Source organism: Solea solea, chromosome 13 (assembly GCF_958295425.1).
Source record: "Solea solea chromosome 13, fSolSol10.1, whole genome shotgun sequence".
Classification (NCBI taxonomy): domain Eukaryota; kingdom Metazoa; phylum Chordata; class Actinopteri; order Pleuronectiformes; family Soleidae; genus Solea; species Solea solea.
In genome coordinates this window covers 19,436,689-19,458,912 of record NC_081146.1, presented here as the reverse complement: position 1 = coordinate 19,458,912, position 22,224 = coordinate 19,436,689, and the positions used below count along the sequence as shown (strand labels likewise).

The following is a 22,224-nucleotide window of genomic DNA, read 5'->3' as shown; positions in this document are numbered from 1 at the left end:
GTTTTTATATTATGGCTGACTCAACATCCTGACTGCTGAATGTTTTGTGTCTCTGCTGTTTGGATGCATGGAATCTGATATTTAAAGGGGTAATAAATTATATCATGGGACTGGAACCTGGGACTAAAACAGCAAAAGTTCAGCCTCTGATAAGTTAAGTCATTCATCCTCAAAAGGAGAGAGAGTTTGGTTTGGAAGTCCACTTGTGCTCACTTTTTGAACTTAATTCTGTTGCAGGATAAGGGTGATCTCCAGTTTAGGTTGGGACATCACCAGAGAGCTATGGAGCTACACTGAGAAGGTGAAGCAAGTAAAAGAGTCAGAAAACCTGATTAAGCTGATGTCGGCCAAACAATTTCAATTTCCAGTGCTTAAATGTTTGACACTGGTTTGTCAGTATGAATCAGTACAGCTAACTGCACAGCCTTCAAAGAAGTTTGTGCTCTCCGAGTGCTTTCTCTAGTTAGAAATACGACTTGAGTAATACTAATGTATTGACCCACTCAAAAGCCTCTCTAAGACACATTGTAATAATATGCTCTATGATGTAAACCATAGCCATGCATTTACACACACCCCATATAGATGAAATACAGGACTAGACTTGAAGCATGTTGGATATCCATCAACAGGTTTTTACCTTAAAACAAGTGAATAAATGAATCTGTTTCTGAATAAAGAGTCACTTATTGTCATTTCACATAGATTTAAACAATTTCATTATTTTCCACTTTTTGTCTATAATTGAGAAATGGGAATCACGTCCTTTTACAATTCATCATCATTAATTCACTGCTTCCTAGTCAAAATTAACATTTTAGATGACCACAACCTTATTCTTCTTTGAACAAATGACACCACTTTTTCAATTAATGAGTATTATATGTTTTTGAGTTGCAGATATTTGCAAATACATTATGACTAAACTTCCAGGTTGAGATATCTACAATTTAATTTTTTCTAGTCACAATTTCAGGGGTAATTAAAGATATCATGATAATACTTTGTAAATGGCTCAAACTGTAATTGTGGAGAGGCATAAATCAGTTGCAGGAAGATTTAAGTTGTCGATATCCGACGTGACAATTGTGGATAGTGGATGTGAAGACTGTCATTTTGAATAATGTGTGATGTGAATAATGTGTTCTTCCAAATGGTCTAAATCTCGCGATACGATTTGAATTTCTGAGATACAACGAGAACATTGAACAACAGAGCGAGTAGCTGTTGTATCGAAACGGAACAGATAGGTGGGACCTAAGTCAGAGGGAAAGAAGTGTTAGTAACAGAGTGGACGGAATTCACAAGCGATACCCGAACTCTAAATCGCTCTTGGAACGCAGAACGTTTCCTTTCTACGTCGTTGCCGTCTTCGGAACAAGTGTCACCAGCAACAGACGGTACGTTCTTATCGGTTCAGGCTAACATTGCTAGCCAGCTGCTAACGCTGGCTGTGTAGTCGTTAGCGGATATTCTGGCTATCTTCAATTAGGTAAACTGAGACTTTGGCCCACATGTGCTAACGTCATTTGCCCCGATATCGCTACATGGAGCAGGTACCGACAGTGTGTGATGTGACGTGACTTGACATTAAACACAATTAAACGTGAAGCTAACCTAGCTATCACATCAGTCTCACATTATTGCAGTAGAAGCAGTCTTAAGACGTAACCCTTGGCACTATCACAACTTTTTAAATCACAAGAGATGATTACCTACAGATAGCCTAATTTACCAGACCAAAATCTGTAAAATTAAATAACGAAATTAAGGCAGAAAGCTCTGTAACTATCCGTGCTGTAGTTGAGGACAGTGTGTTCAAGTTGGGACAACAGGGCTGGTTTGTAAATGACTGCCATGACACCATAAAACAGCAAGAGAGAAAAGTTGTGATTTCAGACGGTTTTGTTACATTTTGATGTCGACCTAAATTTCTGTTTGGGGTTTTATAGGTAGTTTACGAGAAATGCCGTGTGTACGACTACATTCTGAATGTACATTTTTAGGTTTTGTGTTTAAAAAAAAAAAATAATAATAATAATAATCACACAACCAATCCAAGATGAACATGCTCACTTTAAAATTCAACAAATTATATAAACATTGATTTATAGTTCACTAGACACAGGTTAACCAGGTTTAATGTATGTATATGATTTAAAGTTTAAAAAAGAAAAGAGGGGAAAAAAAAGGTAAATTGCAGACTGGTTGGTGTTTTTCTTTGGCCAATACCAATGGATAATATATGATGTCAATTTTTTTGGCTGATGTGTTTGACAATTCCCCTCTCTGTCTGATAAAATATAATACATAGTTGGCAACTTTGCTCATGAATCAACTAAGCCAAATCTTTAGCTAGCCTTGTTTTTACAAGCAAGTCAATGTGTATGACACTAAAGTTGTCTTTCTGTGGTGTCTGTGTTTTAATAATAATAATAATAATAATAATAATAATGATGATGATAATAATAATGGTAATAATAACAATAATTATTTTTATATTATAATGGATAATATATTATGTCAATTTTTTTGTGTATTATTATACATTATTATTATTATTATTATTATTATTATTATTATTACAATTACACAAGCTCTTTGTGTGCTTTTGTTGGTCATAATTGGCTATGCTCGTGTTATTGCTGTCTCTGCTATTATTGTAAGAACACTTCATCTTAATTGGGCTGATTATATTACCATATGTTACCATGATTTTATGAAGAATGCAAGGTTGTCCTTTTATTTTCATTGAAAATGTTGTTCTCTTACACCTGGACAGTATGGTATACAGACGGGGTCATCACTTTAACTCAATGCATTATTTGAAAAGGTATGTTTTGACCCATTTTACCTTCACTAAATAATTACCTCTCCTACAATTTGGATATTCACTTGACCATGTTGCAATCTTAATGATACGCAGATGAATGTCGGCTGTGCTTTTGACATGCACTGTAGTTGTCCTGCCATCATTCAGTTGGTGATGGAGTATATCAGGAAATGTTAAGGATTTTGCAACATGGGTGTTGGTCATTCATTTTCTTTCTGCCCCACCCTTGACACAAAAAAGTTGCAAGGCATATACCATTAACCTGTTTTTTTTTACCTTTTGGAAATAGTCAGAAACTGTAATTCTGTTGTGTGTTTATATATAACCTTGTAATCCACAGCACAGATTTCTATCATAGACTCCACATTCACTTATTCAAAGGAGACTGAATACACTGTGCCTTTTAATGCTAAAGGTAACCCTCCAGAGCCATCAGTGTTTGGGTGTCAAAAGTCTCTCTCTAGGCTTAACGGCATGTTTTCCAGACCTGTGTGCTCTTCTAAAGATAGGTCATCAGGCCAACATAGCAACCTGTGCTCTTTGTGTGTGTGTTTGTCAGAAGAACCTGTGTGTGACCTCCCTATCTTGCTCTATAGTAAACACAGCTGCAAGGTTAGGTGGCATGGAATGGCTAACGCATGATGTGCTGTCATTGATTACAACAATGCTTGTGTGCATCATCGATGATCAGGCACTTTTTGTTATGCGTGCCAAGGATGGTTTAAATGTATCAATCATTTTCTTGATGAATCGGGTAACCGTTTGTTCCATAACATTTGAATCATAACCTACTGATGCAGCTACCCTCATCAGACCTCATCAATGTTACCAGGTTTCTCTTGGCATTAAGTTGCACTTCAAACTGTTGCTAATAGGTGCGTTTTGCTTTGACACCAAAGCCTTCACCTTATCTGCCAATTTTACTCTTTTAATGTTGTTCTACTCTGCTGCTGCACAGGTATGTCTATTTTTACTATAATTTTAATGTCTGACTTATTATTGATAACTAGTGTTTTGTAGTGTGGGCTACAGCCAATATGTGTATGGGTTTTATGTCTGTAGTAAATGAAATTGACAGTGGACCTGGTGGGCAAGATATGGTCTGTACGGTCTATAATTTGTAATGCCAAAGCTAGCCATTCTGTACATGGACACTTTGTGAAGCACTGCAATAGCCAGAATTGTGCATGAGCCTGTCCATACAGAAGGGCTATTTCCCTGCATTGCTCTGCCCATATATTGCCACATCTGTCTACAGTCCTGGTGCTTGTTTGCTCATCTCTTCCTTGCTATAAATGACATATGTGTGCAAACTGTCAAAGTAAATTGAATATGTATTAAAAAAAACAACAAAAATGCAGACAAGAACATCATGGGTTATTTTCATATTTTCAATTGTGGTTATAATCATCACATTCAAGAGGAGCAAATCATGAGGTACACACATCTATAATTTATCACAATTTATGTATTTTAATTGTAATTTATCATGCACAGCTGTAACAGATTTGAATCTGTTTTTAGGCCAACCATGCAGAAAACAGACCAGAGGGTGAAAAGAGACCATGCAGTGATATCTGGCAGATCAGCCGAATGTCTGTTGTGGACAGTATGATTGAATCGGGAATGGGCAGCCCGGGCCAAGTGGAAAGGCAACTTGACTTGTAACCGTAGGGTCGCCAGTTCAAATCCCCACCCGGCCAAAAAGGGCTGGGGTACCCCTGAGCAAGGTACCCATCTCCCAATGCTCCCCGGGCACTACTCAGTGTGGCAGCCCACTGCTCCTAATTCTAGGATGGGTCAATGCAGAGGAATACTTTCCCTAAGGGGATCAATAAAATTAAACCTTTAACTTTTAATAACATGGGCACTGAATGTAGAGCTTCAAATAGTGATTTTCATTTTAAAATGTTAGGCTTTTCTTATACACTGATTTCCAAGACAGCCCTCAATGTTTGTTGATATTTTTTTGATATTTTGATGAAGGATGTCAATTTGAGCAGATTAACTGTTTAGAGAAAATCCTCGTATTTTTTGCGTTCATTTGTTAAGCTTTGCACAAAATCTGTATGAGCTGCTTCTCAATGGCGCAATAGGAAAAACCCTGTGTTATGATGTTTTCTACTGTAGTAATTCACATTATTGAAGCATACAGTCTGGTTCATTCAGATCCACTTTGATAATGGGCCAAATTGACACAAGAATCAAAGACATTGATCTCGACCCATTTAGAGAAGAATTTAGATTTGGTCTGAACTGTTCCTGTGTCTGGTACATTTCTGAAAAAAAAATTGAGGAAACTGTAATTAAAGATTAAGTATATTGAAGTGAGGATGTTGGAAGGTGTACAGCCTTCTGGAAGACTTGTTTGTATACTGTATGTTTAAGATGTTAAGAACATGATTGGTGTGCCAAATACAGCTGGCTTGGTAGAGCTGGCACCCTGTTGGCCGAGGATCTCTGCTGTGACCCAAGTTAGAGTCGAGCCCAGGTCCTTTTCTGTGTTTCTTTCTACCCCCTATCCTATCTTAATGTCTTAGCAGACACACTCCATGAGTCAACAACAGAGGTGCATGAGCCACTGTGGAGTGGCAATATTGCCACCATGCACTGTTCATGCATTCACTATGGTCCAGGCATTACATTGCTGTAGTGAGATTATGTTTGTTTTGAGTATAGGGCATTATAAAGGTGGTTAGTAGCATTTCTAGTGCCTGCCTCTGGCTCAGATACTGAAAGATTTAGTATTCTACCAGATTCTACCAGTGAACATATGCTGATAAACTTTTTTATATACAAATAACATTGTCTCTTTCTTCAGCATTGAAGGGGAATTGTATCACATATTCCCAATTAACCAGTTAATTTAATTATTTTTCACACCCTCTTCCTGAGCTTCTAGTTCTCTCAGCTGAGCAGAAATTCCAGGAAGGTTACCTCATTTCCTCTCCTCTTGAATGCAGCGAGGGAGGAAGGAGGGGAAGTCTGGAAGACTATACTGGCTTTGTTGGGGTTGGAAACTTTTCCTTTTTCTTCCCCCTGACAACCTGCCTTGCCTTTTTTGCACATTGTTGTAAACAGTCTTCCCTGTTAATACTGAACTTGTGGTTGTTGTTGGCACTGCTTTTAATCCTTTATCCATGTGTCTATCATTTTAAATATGCAGTTGAATGCATAGTATGTAATTTCTGCCACCAGTGGTCTCTCAGTCCTAACAATAACAAAAAAATCCTAGTTTGAAGAAAACACACTGGCTTATTAGAAATAAGGATATTTTATTTGAACGGATGACAATTAAAAGATGTACCAAAGTACTTCCAAATGAGTCTGTAGCTGTTCAAATTGCCTAGCAGGTGGTTTTTCTGTGCCTGGTCATAGTGTAGTGGCTGTCCCCACTCCCTAGCCCCATAGAAGCCCAAGAATGAACATAAAGGCCACATTACACAGGAGGCTGGTCTGGAATGCAGCTAATATGACTTGGACTTGCTGGCTACAACAGCTCAGCTGCTGCATGTTTCACTGTTTGTCTGTGTACCTGTCATCGCCAGATTCGCCACTGTCTCCCTGTGTATGCACCTGTCCACCTACCAGTGCTTCCTTAGGTCTTTTGGGCCTTCATTTGTCCCTATAGTGGCATGTCTGTCTCCCTTTTCTGTCTTTATCCTTGTGTTTAATTTTTGCCTCTTCCATAAGTGTTACAGCTGTGTGAAATGTAGTAGGCTGTCTAATTTCACAATTGACCACTGCAATGGCATGATGAAAGAACTTGTTTTAAGAGCTTTGTTTTATTTAGCTTTTTCCTTTGCTCCAGTCTTGTAAGACTGCCTGACTAGTGAGTCTCTCTTGATTAACATTAGATCAAGTAGAATCACTAATTAATTATTAACTGAGTGGACTGCCCAGTCACACTCCTCTCCTTGCTGGTGTTAACAAATTGATTGGTTCTCATCAGCGAGATGAGCGCTAAAGCTCAGTTTCAGGATAGCCTTCCATACATTTGTTTAGTCTTTCGGCTTCTCCACAGTTTCACCACAGTGGATGGTGATTCGCATATTTGATTGGGCAGAGATTGGCAGAGCTGGATGCCCTTCCTGACGCAACCTCCCATTTTCCACGTTTAGGGCTGGCACAAGGCCTACATGTGGCTGTGGTCAATTTAGAGTATCCGATTAACATTGAGCAATGGGGATTGGGTACCTTTCTCAAGGGTACCCCAACCCTTGACCTGGCATTGACTCAAACCAGCAACCCTTCAATCAAAGGCCAAGTTCTCTTTCTGCTTGGCTATGTTGGCTAAGTTTTTTTGTCATGAAGACCTGACCATACTGGAAGACAGATCATTACAGAAAAACAGATAATTACAAATGGTTCTGTATTGTTCTTGAATAATTCTCCCCATGTATTTTAGGGTGACATCATGAACTATGAATCTGCAACAGGAAGTCTGTGTGGCATTTAAAAGTTGAGTGGTTCTCAGTTTTTGTTGAATGATAGTTGTACTCCCCCAGGCTGCAGTGTGTCAGCTGAGGTCAGTACTGGATGTGGTCTCTCTCTGGAATGCCTAATGAACTCTGTCCCCAAGGACGGCTCTGGTACATCAAGCCGCTCTCATCTTTCTGTCTGCTTTCTCAGTTTGCTGTTTGTCATTCACTGCAATTTTCTTTATGTTTTTATGTTCTACTCATTATTTGTGACATTTCCACATATCTGTGTTTGTGTTTTTTTTTAATGAGAAAACCAAAACCATGTCTTTGATTTTTATTTGAAAAATGTACTTAAATGTGCAACTTTTTGGCTTTTCCATTTGGCAAAACCATTAATTTTTAAAGATAAATTGATATTCCTTTCCAGGTGACACAACTGTGACAATCCTAACTCTATTGTGCTGTCTAAGCTGAATACAGGACTCTGATTCCCTTAATCAATTAATCAGGTTGTGTTGCTGAAGATCATCTCTTTTGACTGAATTATGTTGTAATACTTGTTTGTAGGTTGTTTGCTCTGTTCTAAAACTTGTTTACCATTGTCTTCATTCTGACCTTTGTTTTCATTCTGACGTCATTTACATTTTGTTACATTTCCAAGTGTGTGTTTGTCTGGGGGGAAAGAAGAGAAAAATAGTGTGTGCATCAGAGAGACAGTCGTGTGGTGCTAATCCTTTCAGAGGTTTCGTTGCAGCTGCAGAACGGTTGCAATCAGGGCTGCGAGACGCTTTTAATCTTTTCAGTGTAGTGCAATGGAAAATATTTGCCGAGATAGTGTTTTATTGCAGTTGCAGTAAACTTTTACAAAGTATGCACATGCACTGATGTTCAAAGGTGTGCAGTGTAGTCCCGTGACCCACAGGCGGTGAGTATGGGACATTCAACGTGTCCCCAATGAAATCATTCTTTCTTGATAAATTGTAGTTTTAAACTTCTGTTTGATGCTCATATGGTATGTTATGGGTATAATTTTCAGATATATTAATGTATTGTGTTTTATTTTAGTGTATCAAAATGAGGCATTGTAATACGCTGTCAGTTCAGACACCTCACCAGTTAGTTCACCTTGTGTCATGTTCAACAGGCTGCCACGATAGAATGTATGTTAAGGAAATTCTGCGCAATGTGTTGCGATCATGGAAAAATTAGGCGCATCCGTGGGACACGTGGACAGTGAGTTTGATGTGTCCTTTTGGATTTGAATACACCAGAGACGGAGGGTCCGTACCTACCAACATCAACGCACATGTGGTTGTGTGCACTGTAGGTCTCTGTAGTTTGTGCGAGTCTGTTAAGGTATATGACTGCATGTGTCTCCAGTGTGTGGTTTGTTGCAAAGGTGTAACCTAAAACTTGCATACACACTCGGTAGCAACACCATCCTAAAATAACAGACATTCTTTTTCCACCTCCTTCCTCATCATGGGGTGGTTGTGTTAAACACAGATGTTAAATCACACACAGTACATTGCAGTTACAAATGGTGCTTTAAATAAATGGTGCACCCTTGCAAACCACTGTCAGAGCAGCCTTACTCTCAAGTTTATTCTTTTCAGGAATTTTAATTGACCGAAGTGTAGAAATTTATACCTGCATCTGATCTCTGATATTCACTGTTTTATGTAGTTTGTCACACATAATTAATTCAGTCTATGGTGGTAACAGAGCTAACTAGAAAGTGAAAGAAAGGCAGTTAAAAGTAGAAAGCACATTTCTAATTAAACACATTAGAGGCACTGGAGAGTTGGGACTTCCCATGGATGTGCAGTTCCCTGTCCTGTCTGTCAGCCAGTCTCCTCCTGGTTCTCTCATCTGGTATAGAGCTCATACCAGTGATGAAGTGCGCTAGAGTTCACTTGGGACGTCTGAGACTACCGCTTTTAAATGGACGTCACCAGAGTCAGCTTCCTACGTTGGCATCGAAGGCCCCAGACTTTGTTCACACCACACCAAATTAAGTAAACCGCACCAGGGGCCTTAATGCTCCAGGGTTTGGTTCAACTGGACTAAACAAGGCTTGTGTAAATACACCTTAAAACACAAAGCCTTGATTTTTCAAACAAACCCAGAGCCAGCAGGTTTTTTTTTTTTTTTTACTTTTCAGTTTTGGGGGCTCAAAAGTGCTCAGTTTTTGTGAGTGGCAGACCCATCTATACAGTCATTCAGACAGGATAAACACACAATTTGGACTTTGGTGACAGAAATGATGTACGCAGATATACTTAGAGCAGTATAGATCTCACAGGATGGATGTTAATACCTCGTCTGAACAGGGCCTTCATCTGGCTTTGCAAACATATCAGTTTTCTTTGCCTGAATTGCTGGTGAATCAGAAACCAGTCTTTCCTGACAAACCCTAGCTCTGACATTGCAGTGCTTTATCTTTTGTCATTATCAGCAGAGGACAGTCTGAGCTCTGGCCTTGCCGTTGATCTTACCATCAGATCAGATCACCATATCTTTGCGTCAACACTGTTGAAGGTTGTTGACTCTGTCCTCTCATCTCACCCATGTGTGACAGGCACTCTAATCACTAATGCAAACCAACACCCTCTCAGCTCTGATACTGACGTGGTGGTATTTCAGAGCTCTTAATTTATTTAAAAAAATGTTTTGGCATATAATCATTGTTCCTCTGCAGTTGTTTATCCAAATGAAAAGAGGCTTCATAAATTGTGCAGCGTTTTAAAATTAACTTTGATTTACAACACTGCTATACATTATTAGTTGATCTTTGCTCCCCCATGTTGGGTGACTGATGAAACCATATGGAGGGGTGGTGGGTTGGGCACACACATCCATATCCTCAAGAGTGGCTGATTGACTGGCCATTATAAAGTCAGCTATACGCAAACCTGTTCTTGATAAAGTGGTGCAGCTATTGACTGCCTGCTGCTTAAAAGGGTATTTTCTCATATTCTCTTATTTGCCTGTTCCTGTCATTAAGAGAAGGTTATACCATGTATCACACAGAATAATGGCCCTTTTTCTTTGATGAGTGAGTTTTAAGTTTTGATTTATTGTCTTGGGTTTGGGTTTGAAAAGAAATGCAAAGCTTTCAGCGTCAACAATGAAAATGCCCATGTATCAAAATGACTGGTTTTTCATTTTCAGTGCTTTATCGTTGTGAATGAATTGTTGGAATATATATAAAATATATCTCTCTTTCTCCATCTCCTCCTTTTCTCCTATTTTCTTATATTTTTCCAAACTTCTTCTCTTCCTCTCTCCAGGTTCTGTTGCTTCAGTTTTACAGCAAGAGAGCCCCACCCCTTCGCCAAAATCCGGCTATTAGATGTGACCACGAGGTTGATTAGGAGAAGCCATCATGTCTTAAACACAGACGGGCCCTCTGGAGCCCTATCTCCCCACCCTGGCCCCTCTTCCCCCTCCCTCATCCACCACCTTACCCCTTCCCCAATCCCCATCCCTCTCCCAGACCTATCTGCACATGTGAGGGACAGGCTACCTAATCCTGGCTCCCCACTGGCACACATTTCCCCTCCCTTTGGAGAGATGAGCCTGCAGAAGCACCAGCAGCTGGGTGGTGGCAGTGGTGTGGTCATGGGCTCTGATCGGGACCTACAATCCACTGCCTCCTCTATCTCACTACCCTCTGTGAAAAAGGCCCCTAAGAAGAGGCGCTTCTCCCTTACTTCTCTTTTCAGACGGCAAGGACGGGAGCCCAAATCAGTACGCCAAAGGTCCAGAGACCTCCAGCAACCTGGACCTGGAAACCTGGGAGGGGTGGATGGCATTGCCAGCATTGAGAGCATCCACTCTGAAATGTGTAATGACAAGAATTCTGCCTTCCTTTCTGTGGCTGGGACTGGAGCTACTTCTGCTGCCACCACATCATCTGCCTCAGGACCTTCCTCCTCGTCCTTCTCCAAGGCCGGGGAAGGGGTAGGGCCTGAGCTGCTGGAGTGCCCGCTGTGCCTTCTGCGCCACTCCAGGGAGAACTTCCCTGACATCATGACCTGTCACCACCGCTCCTGCATCGACTGCCTGCGCCAGTACCTGCGAATTGAGATCTCAGAGTCACGTGTCAACATCAGCTGTCCAGAGTGCTCGGAGCGCTTCAACCCCCATGACATTCGCATGATCTTGAGTGACCGGGCACTGATGGAGAAATATGAGGAGTTCATGCTAAGGAGGTGGCTGGTGGCTGACCCCGACTGCCGCTGGTGTCCTGCGCCGGACTGCGGGTAAGCTGTAAATTTAAATACAAACAGTACTGTGCAAAACTCTCAGGATACCACCAGCTTTGTTGTTTCCAGGTCTGTCAAATTCCATGATCATTGGCATTGGATTGGAATGATTGGACTGAACGTTGGTCTTATATATTTTAGCAAGCTGTCAATGACTCATACAACATGTAATACTCAAGCATGTCTTGAATAAACCTGGCATCATAGACCTTATTCATAGCAGATACTTCTCGGCATTAAATAGTTGGACAAACCCAGTTTTACGAGTAATATTAATTTGGGTTACTATTTTAGGTTCAAGAGAGCCAGGATTGTGTTATTGTTCAAGTGTAAGGGTAGGTCACACTAAATATTTGACTCTTCAATATGGAGAAGCTGTTTTTGTTCATGTTTACTGGATGTGTTCCAATAAAGTGATAAAGGAATAGTTATAGTGTATTTTCATTATAGCATTGCTTAAAAAACAAAAAATCTAAGACTTTCGCACGGTATTATAAATAGTATCAAACTACTCATACTGGAAAGGATGATGTTTAGTCCAGAATGTTTGCCAATTTGCAATTTTCTTCAGTTTAGCTTTTGTTGACCACAACATTCATCTACTGAAAACTGTGGCTCCTCTCCATATTCCTCCCTTTAAACAGAAACACACAAGTGGTCACTGGAGAAACCTTTGCAGATGCATTGAAATGTCTGAACTGATGTACCTAAAGCAGTTTATTTTTGATCTTTGTAGAATGGGGACTTGCTGACTTTTGACAAATGTTAATAGCCGGTCTGTCTGAACAGGTTCTGACAAGCACCGAATGAGTGGTTGAAAATGTCTAGGACAGAAAAAAAGAACTTGACAGTCGCAAACTTAAGCATTCCCAGGTTGTATAGAGATTAAAGAGCTATTTCCTCTCTGATAGACACATTATGTATTGTGGTGGTCAGTTGTAGCCTTTGCAGTACTTTGCAGTATTTTAATATAATTTACTTCACGTTTGCCAGAGTCGAGAGAAGTGTGCATCTCTGAAAAGTATTTTTTGTAATATGTAATATATGTTGTTTTAACTGCACTTGTGTTTTAATCATTCAATTGCTCTGCAGCTTTTCCTCCTAGTAATTATTTTAGTAATTATTAATATACATGGCTGTCTAGATTTTCTCAGAACACCCATCAACTGCTGCAGTTATTTTAATCTAGTTTTAGTGAATAGAATACACTACTGGTATTGGTTATATAGCTGATACATTTGCTGCCACCACTAACGTAATTTATTTTGGGGGGTTTTATGAGCCCAAATAAAGAGGGAGAGAGAGATAATGGAGTTGTGATTTGTACATAAGAACTAAAGTACCAGCATAGTACAAATTTAAGGGCTAAATGCTTTTGTCTTGAGCTCAAGCTGGTAGGAGGAAATATAATGTTGTGTAAAGTAGTGCACAAAAATAGCACAATACATGTTGGGGGATTTTAGCACTTGTTTTCTGTGCTTGTGGCGATGCCAAAATTGCTGTTAACTAAACTGATCTGGTACTTCAGTGGTGATTGAGTCTACTGTAAAAACTGATCTAGTTCTTGAAAGGGAATTTTGTCAGTGGAGAGTTTCATACTGTTGTGGGTGGTTTTGTCTGGCAGGGAAATTTTGTCTCTTCAGACTGCTTACAGCTGTAGTTTAAACTTTTCCCCTCCACTTTTTAAGATGATACAATCTCAAGTAAATACTGTAGTCTGCAGAGTGATTGATGATAGACATAGCATTAACATCATGTCAGACATACTCATAACCTTTTGATTGATCATTAGGCCAGAATAAAAAGCAGCTAATGTAGTTATCATTTTAGAATCTCACTATCTAACAGCTAGCATGGTTTCTGCAGAGTCTACAGCCTGAGAACACTGTAGTCCTGCTAAGGAATCTTAGAGCTCAAGTGGTAAACAATAGAGAAGGGGACACTGTGTTAATAACTGAATACAAGCTTTGCTTTGTTTTCTGTTCTAGCCGTAGATTGGCTTTAACAAACACCGTTGATTAACCCAGGGTGATTTAGTGGGTATCATTACACCCAAGGACAAAGATTGAAGTTTGACTTCACTGTGCCTCAGCAATCTAAAGGTTATTATTTATCTTGAACTAATTCATTTAACCAAAGCTTTACTGCAGAAGTGATTACATGATCATGATTGTCATGTAACGCATGCAGTTAGAAGACAATAAAAGGTGTAATGTTTGATATTTTTATAAAATAAACAGCTTGCTCCAACTCATAATATTTGATGTTGATACCAGAAGACTTTAGAATAACTTCTTTGGTCTAAATCATGTGGTTTCTAATTGACATCTGCTTTTTTTCTTCTTTTGGTCTTTTGGTTGATGTCCAGATGTTTACATCTGACAAATGCTTTAGGAGATTGTCTGAGCGAGACACATTCACAACTGCAGAATAATCTGCAGAGTACAGGATGACCATTGACTTGCTGTGAATTCTCTGGGGGTTTCGCCTGCTTTGCTTTCACTTTGACATTGACCCCCAGACAATTTCCAGGGTTTGGTGCATGTCTTAAAGCAGCTTAAGCTTCTAAGCATGCAAAAGGCATCACCGTAAACTGAGAACAAATGAGAACTAAAAATGGTTTGGCTTTTGTGAAGGAGGAGCTAAACCAAATGGCAATGATACTGTCTTTTTTGGCCAATAATTTTAGACCTGTAGTAACAACACCTTTATCGGATCTTGTCTTATCTTGTGATAAAGTGAAGCAAACCATATACAATCACTGAAAACAGATGAAATACCGGTGATGAAGTATTGTGTTTGTATCTTTTTGTTTGTGCTCTACTAGATATGCAGTGATAGCCTTTGGGTGTGCCAGTTGTCCTAAGATCACATGTGGCAGAGAAGGCTGTGGTACGGAGTTCTGTTATCACTGTAAGCAGCTGTGGCATCCGAACCAAACCTGTGATGCAGCACGGCAGCAGAGAGCCCAGAGCCTTCGCCTGAGGACCGTCCGATCGTCCTCTCTCAGCTACAGCCAAGAAAGCGGAGCTGCAGGTTAGCTCGCCGACTGTGTTTCTGACCAGACTTCATTTGCTGATAGCAGTGGCATTATACAGAGGCCAGTCAGTTGAAGCTACATTATGATCACTCATTCTTTCTCGCAGCTGATGACATCAAGCCGTGTCCACGTTGTGCTGCTTACATCATCAAGATGAATGACGGGAGCTGTAACCACATGACCTGTGCTGTCTGTGGCTGTGAGTTCTGTTGGCTTTGTATGAAGGAAATCTCAGACCTGCACTACCTGAGGTCAGTATGTCCACACACATGCACATAGTGGGAATAATATGCACACATATGCTATGACACAGTTTATCATGTGGACAGATGAGCACACAATATCCATCCTTATTTTATGTTCAAATCAAAAATATGTTGTCTCTCTTCACTTCACTTCATTTTAATTGGTGTCAATTTACCACATATAACGTTATGATATACGTGTGTGTTGCCACCGTGGGTTGATGCAGTGTTTGAGTAGTGCCCAAAATAAAGAATCTCTCCACCAAGTTCTACTTCATATGGTTTTGATCTGCACGGTTAAATTTAGATAGACATGACTTTAACGTCATGTGATGCATCAGAGTCTTCTCGATTTTAAATATTATGTATTAAACATGTTTGATATTTACAACTGAACAGCAATTGGGGTGCAGAACCCCGCAATAACCAATGAGAGCGAGTTGACCCCAAAATGGACTTGGTACTTTAGTTTAGAACCATAACTTGTACAGGCCAAGTTGATTCCGTCTTCTCAGCCATTACTTCATCCATAGTTTTTTTTGCATTTCTCAGCACAAAAAAATCACACACAACAGCTATTATTGTTATGTGAAATCATGCAAGTTTCTGTAAGGTCCCAAATCCCTGGAATCTCCTCCCTGCAGTTGTGCTCTAGTGTGGAGCTGACTTTTGTCTCGTAGTGTGACAAGGAATGTACAAGCTAAAAACAACTGCAGTATTCACACAACGTTATGGACAACTGAAAATTGCAATCTTTTGCTTAATTTCCCCTCATCTGCCTATTTCAGTCCATCAGGCTGTACCTTCTGGGGGAAGAAGCCATGGAGCAGGAAGAAGAAGATCCTGTGGCAACTGGGAACACTTGTGGGTGCCCCAGTCGGCATTGCACTCATCGCTGGTATAGCTATTCCCGCAATGATTATTGGCATCCCTGTATATGTGGGGAGGAAGGTGAGTTGCATTTGAGATTTACTGTTGTAACACCGTTAGCTACTGTCAGAGAAACACTTATAAAGTATGTGTTGAATAGCTCTGTATTTTGACAGCTATCATTGATGTAGAGTTTTTGCTCAGTGACATAGGTATTTCAGTCTCAGAGGTCTGACAGTAAATCAAGGCGAAACTAGTATCCTACAACATTTTATCTACAAGTCAGTGCTCCACAAAAGTAATTTTGGCTCGTAAAGTTCAGCTGTTTGAAAAATACACCACCCTCACCAAATGTGTTCATGCAGTGACCTAGGGAGGTGGAAGGGGAATGCTAAAGGCAGCAATGGACAGGTATGGGTCCTTTGTACAGCAGCCATTTTGACACAGGTCACAGTGGATAAACATCGCATGTAAATAATCAAATCAATGATGGCGGTGTTCCATTTAGATTCCCCAGTTTCAGGGTATATGCTGGTTCACTCTTACACTGCCCTGACTTTCATGAACTGTGTCAAATGTTAAAATGGCTGCTCTGCTGCAGGCTCATTTAGCCAAAAGATGACAGTGCTGCCTAAACTGTTCTGAGCTATGTGGATTATTAGTCAGAATAAGGTTTCACATTTGTGTTCCCTTTTTGTGAAGCTCAACTTTCTTACACCACATTCCTCTAAAGCAAAATATTGACACATATCACACTTATCATTAATGTTGCAACATTGCTAAGCTATGAAAGTGACATAAAGCCATATGAGGACATTAGTTAATAACTTGTGCATCTGTGTTTACACGATACATTTTGTATGTTGTGTTTACACACAACATACAAACACATTTGTGTTTATTGTAGTCTGTGTTATGACTCAGAATAAAATTCTGAGTCCAGAATTCCCCTTTTAAATTGCCAAGAATAAGGAGGAGCCAACAGACCTCTTTCCCTAAACTCGACCACATTCAGCAGTGATCACATGACTCGTGAAACATCTGAACATGAATCATCAACATTCCTCTTGCACTGACTAAATGTCACTGTTCAGTCATGGTCATGAATCTTCATACACCAAAACCAGGGCCATGTTCTGGCTGTATGGTCAAAGTATATTCTCTTCTGTTTCATGGTAGATAATATGCTTTGTCTCGTATAAATCTAGTCTGGTGTAGGGTGATGCATATTCCAACATGGCCAAAGATGCACATGAAAGTTATTCTGGAATTGTTATAATAGTTTTTATTATGCATCATCTTTTTGGGAAGTTTCCATTATTTTTCTCTATATGATTTAAGATAATCATTATTATTAAACGATTGACGTGGTCAACAATTTAAGTTCAAGGTCACTGTGACTTCACTGAACACATTGTGGCCATAATTGCAGAAATAATGTTAAAAAAATTGAACTATGAAAATATGGCCGTTATTCACCTTCATAAAACTCAGGAACCTAAAGTATTATAATCACACAACTAACAAACACAACCAATAATTATAGTAATTGGTTTCTACATTAAGAAGATCCCTCTAAAACATGTTCTACTAAACCAAATGTAATATATTTTTACCAACAGAATAGACATTACTGACACGAGAGAGAGTGTGGAAGAAACTAGTTTGGTTGGCTGTGGGGCAGCAACAGAGATCAGCTTATTTTCTGATGCCAGATCCAAACAGGAACAATCTGGAGGCAGTAGTCTGTGTAACAATAAACCAATGGGTGTAATCTAACCATCACTAACACAATGAAATGTACAAGTCTAGTTGCTACTGATTCAGTGGCTTTCGGATAATTATGACCTTGGTGAATGAGACTACACAGACATCTTTAATGCTTTCCTAAAAGCATGGACCTCTTAGGCCTCTGTTTGTTTGAATGTTTGTTGTGAGAAGTAAAGTAAGCATTGTCATTGGTTCCCTTTTTGCTGTCAGATCCACAACCGCTACGAGGGCAAAGATATCTCCAACCACAAGAGGAACCTAGTGATCGCTGGTGGTGTGACACTCTCCGTCATTGTGTCTCCAGTGGTAGCTGCTGTCACTGTTGGTCAGTCTCTACTCTAGTCTTGTTAGTCTTTGTTGTTTACATCATGTAAATGTTTGCTTTAAAAGTCAGTTTTCTCATGAGTTTCTCGAGAGGATGGGACATTTGAAAGGAGGTTCAGCCTGTTATGAATACTGTGCATCAGCCTCTGTTCTGTGGTCTAACCCGTCCCTGACTCTCTTTTACACCCCCTAAGGCATTGGTGTTCCCATCATGCTTGCGTACGTCTATGGCGTTGTGCCCATCTCTCTGTGCCGAAGCGGAGGCTGTGGCGTCTCGGCTGGGAATGGCAAAGGAGTTCGCATAGAGTTCGATGACGAAAATGACATGAATGTTGGCACTGGAGCAGCTGCCACAGGTAGGCTTTAGCGCCACTGCATTCCCAACTTTTTGTGTTCCAGTTCTAGTTAGCGGACTGTTTGCTTCTTTCCCACTTATTTATAATTTAAACTGTTTGAAGAAAACAGTCCAGAATGTTACAGGTACATCACAGTTTCACCAAATGAATAAATAAAAGACCACTTAGGTTTCTACACAATATTTGTGTATTTCTCTGTTTTCATTGATGACTGTATCTCTCTGTAGACACGACATCAGTGGTAGACACAAGGAACAACCCAAGTATAGGTGAGGGCAGTGTTGGGGGGTTGACGGGCAGCCTGAGTGCCAGTGGCAGCCATATGGACCGTCTTGGGGCCATCAGGGACAACCTGAGTGAGACGGCCTCCACCATGGCCCTGGCTGGAGCCAGCATCACTGGCAGCCTCTCTGGCAGTGCCATGGTCAACTACCTAAACAGGTGCTTTAACAGAAATGCACATCACTTTTAAATGTTTGAAATCTTTGATTTTGTGTGGTTTTTTTTTTACATTGTCTAAACTCCCAACTTGACCTTTCTTCAGGCTGGAGGTGCAGGCTGATGTGCAGAAGGAGCGCTGCAGTCTCAGTGGTGAGTCTGGCACCGTCAGCCTGGGTACAATCAGCGACAATGCTAGCACCAAAGCAATGGCTGGATCCATTCTTAACGCCTACATACCCCTTGACAGGTGAGCATTATTTTCTGTTTATCTAGAGAAGGCACATAATCAAGACTCATGTAAGAAAAATGTTTATTAATATCCAGTGCTGTCCACTTTCATTATGGTTGGTATTTCTACCCTGACATGGTGAGGTTGAAAGGAGACAGCATTTTTCCTTGCTCTGCCTCAGAGTGAACACTCTAGTGTGTGATTCAATTGTTTATGTTTGATTATAAAATATCGGTTGAGAATTTATTTATATGTTTATTTTGGTCATGTCAGTTAGATCACATCATCACACATAATCTTAGTGTAGTTCACACAATACACATGACCGAAAGGGAAAGCGGGAGAAGCAAAAGCTTATCTAGTCCCGCCCCCATTACCCACAGAATACATATATTCATCGTACAATACATCATTTTTATTTTTCTTATCACATTTTGACAAAAACATGTTTCAGCATCAGGTAGAATGACCAACATCCATTATTTGTTCAGTGGTTTACATTCTAATATGTTCACTCTTGCAAACCTACATAGTGCACATGTATTACTTTTGTGTATTACTCATTTATCTCTTGCTGTTCCAGAGATGGGAACAGTGTTGAGGTCCAGGTTGACATTGAATCCAAACCTTGCAAATTACGGCACCACAGTGGCAGTAGCAGTGTAGATGACGGTAGTCATGTTGGCCGCTGCGGCTGGACCTGCTCTGCTAATGGCTGCACCTCCTCGGAAGGTAAAGGAACCTCCACCAAGTGGGCCAAAGAGCCCTCCTGCTGCTCCACTTCTGGCTCTGGGGGCAAAAAGAGCAAAGGCAAGCTACGCAAGAAAGCCTGCGGAGGCACCAAGATCAACGAGACACGGGAGGACATGGACGCTCAGCTGCTGGAGCAGCGCAGCACCAACTCCTCCGAGTTCGACTCTCCTTCGCTAAGTGGCAGTCTGCCCTCTGTGGCCGAGTCCCACTGTAGCCATTTCTCTGAGTTCAGCTGCTCTGATCTGGAAAGCATGAAGACATCCTGTAGCCATGGCTCTGGCACAGGTGACTACCACACACGCTTTGCCACTGTCAGCCCATTACCTGAGGTGGAGAATGACCGTCTAGAGACGTGCCCCAGTTCTTCACCTCTGTCGTCCTCATCCCAGGCGCACGGAACTGTGATCACTCCCCACTCCCCCACCTCCTCCCTGAGCCACAGCGCAGAGCTCTCGCCCCTCTGCTTCATCACAGAGGAGAATGTCAACCTGGTGTGTCCCGCTGAGCTGGATGACAACACCGGAGAGCAGCTTAAAGAAACCAACAACAATAACCACCACCAACATCCATCCCAAACTCAGCAGCAGACCAAGAACTCCTGTATACAAACTGAAATCTGAAATCTAAATACCTTAAGTGCTGCACAGTTTAATCAACATCCTTTCCTCCACTACGTTAACAATCAGCTTACATTTCAGCCTGTATTTTTTGTTACTCCCTTGTAAAGGGAACATGTTATATTGAGATGTATGCTCTTCATGGAAAACAGGATTGTGTCCACTGACTGTCAGAAGGCTAGTTGGGAGTAATAAAAGGTTACCAAAGTGCAGCCATCTGAGAGGTGTTAAGGTTGTGAATTCTGGTGATTCTCGGCGTGCAACGCGCAGTTCACTCTCGAGCCACTCATAGCAGTGTAACCATCTGACATTTAAATCAGAGTAGGAATAAAACCACTGTGCCAGTTTTGCAAATCTGATTCTGGCTCTGTAATGGAGATGCAACACCTCACAAGAATCTTAATGCTTTCTAGAAGTTAACTCAAACAGGGACCAGGCAATACGATTCATTCTTTCCCTCTTCTTTTTTCCTTAAAATGTGTTGGACACAGAGGAGCCTTTGTGTTCTCCTTTGTTTTTGTTTTCTCCTCTTGACGTTAAATCAAACATCTAATGTATAATGACAAAGCCTCAGTGTGACATTGTGAAGCATTTTAGCACTAAAGCTGACTTGTAACACAACCACTGTTATGTTTATATGGATGAACTGACCGCTATAGTTCCATTGTGGGAAATGGGTCTTAGCAGCCTGGTGTCCTGGGTGTTGACCTGTAGCCTAAACCCTTTGTATGTGCTTTTAGTGCTAAGATAACTCTGGAAGCTCAGGCTTCATTCTGTGGAAAGCTTTCGATTAGTATGTACAGTATGTGGGTTTGAGGGGTTGTTTTTTGTTTTTATTTTAAAGAAAAAGGGTCTCTGGAAGGCCACAGTTGTCAAGATAATGCTGAGAGTCATTATAAGAACATTAACCAATGGGTTGGTCAATTCTGTGAAATTGTGTAATGGAACTGTCTTAGGTTAACGTCAAAGGTTACTCAGACTGATCTTCTCGCCTCACTGAGTAAGAGAGAGCTTTGATAACTTTCTTTGTTGACTCATGGTGCCTTTTAACAAGCTGTTTGTGTTGTTTGTCTCACTCTCTCCACTGTGTCTTCAAGACTCCCAAACAGCAGCTTACTATAGGTCACAGACTCTTGGCTATGTTAGGGTGTGTGCTCTTTTACATACATAACATTGTGGTAGACATTGGTAAATGAAGACTTTTTCAATTGCCTACCAAAGACAGCACTCAGGCTCTTGTTAAATCTTGTACCTTTGACTTGTCAGATGTATTCACAGTGAGGCGTAAGCTTTTACATCAAGGCGGTGAATGAAGACAAAACCCAGGATAACACACTTGATGCAGACCTGCTGTGTCATACACGCTTTCACTAATGCTACGCAAATAACTGAGGCCGCACAATGGCCAAAGGCACCTGCACTGTTAACTGTATTTCTTATTACATTGCTGTTCTGCAATGCACAAGGTTAATAGGGATCTCCTAGGTTAGTTATGGGTTTACCTTCCCTATTGATTTTTCTGTTAATCCCGGTTTTCTGTTGTTGTTGTTGTTGTTGCTGAGCGGACTGAGCGGAAGTCAAATTGTGTTTTCAGCTCTTTCTGGTGGAGTGTTACCTGAAGCCCGTTTTTACTCATCAGTGGTCAGCTTTGCTGAAGTCTCTTGAGTCTGCTCAGGTGAACCTCTGCCAGGCAGGTCAAATTGTCTTGAATGGCATTCTCACCCAGGTCTGTTACTGAATGGACACTTAATTTGGTTTGGTGTAAGAGTCTACATGCTGCAGTCCTCCTTGCATTGACTTAATATGTTCTGTTTTGTTATTCCAAGCCTGGTTCTGTTTCTCATTATTCAGCATAACTCCCTGTTCTTGATCCTAATTTGAACACTAGTGCCAGATATAATTTGTAATTTGTGCAGAATGGCATAAGGTATTTGTATATTTGTTTGGTAATTTGCTTTACTAAATGCGTGTAAATGCATATCAGCAAAAATAAAAAAAGATGTATACAATACGCTGTATATATGAGATTTCATCCTGTTTTTCAGGTCAAA

The 22,224-nt window shown here is 40.6% G+C and overlaps 1 protein-coding gene across 1 annotated transcript; it reads left to right on the top strand.

Moving 5' to 3' along the window:
• Window positions 1-1,230: 1,230 nt before the first annotated feature.
• Window positions 1,231-22,184, top strand: rnf19a (ring finger protein 19A, RBR E3 ubiquitin protein ligase). The gene is made up of 10 exons (XM_058648658.1): window positions 1,231-1,400; window positions 10,551-11,525; window positions 14,356-14,564; window positions 14,675-14,819; window positions 15,602-15,764; window positions 17,664-17,778; window positions 17,972-18,133; window positions 18,361-18,574; window positions 18,678-18,821; window positions 19,387-22,184. Exons 2-10 carry the CDS (start codon window positions 10,834-10,836, stop codon window positions 20,174-20,176), a joined length of 2,634 nt encoding a protein of 877 aa, XP_058504641.1. The 5' UTR covers window positions 1,231-1,400; window positions 10,551-10,833; the 3' UTR covers window positions 20,177-22,184.
• Window positions 22,185-22,224: the final 40 nt, after the last annotated feature.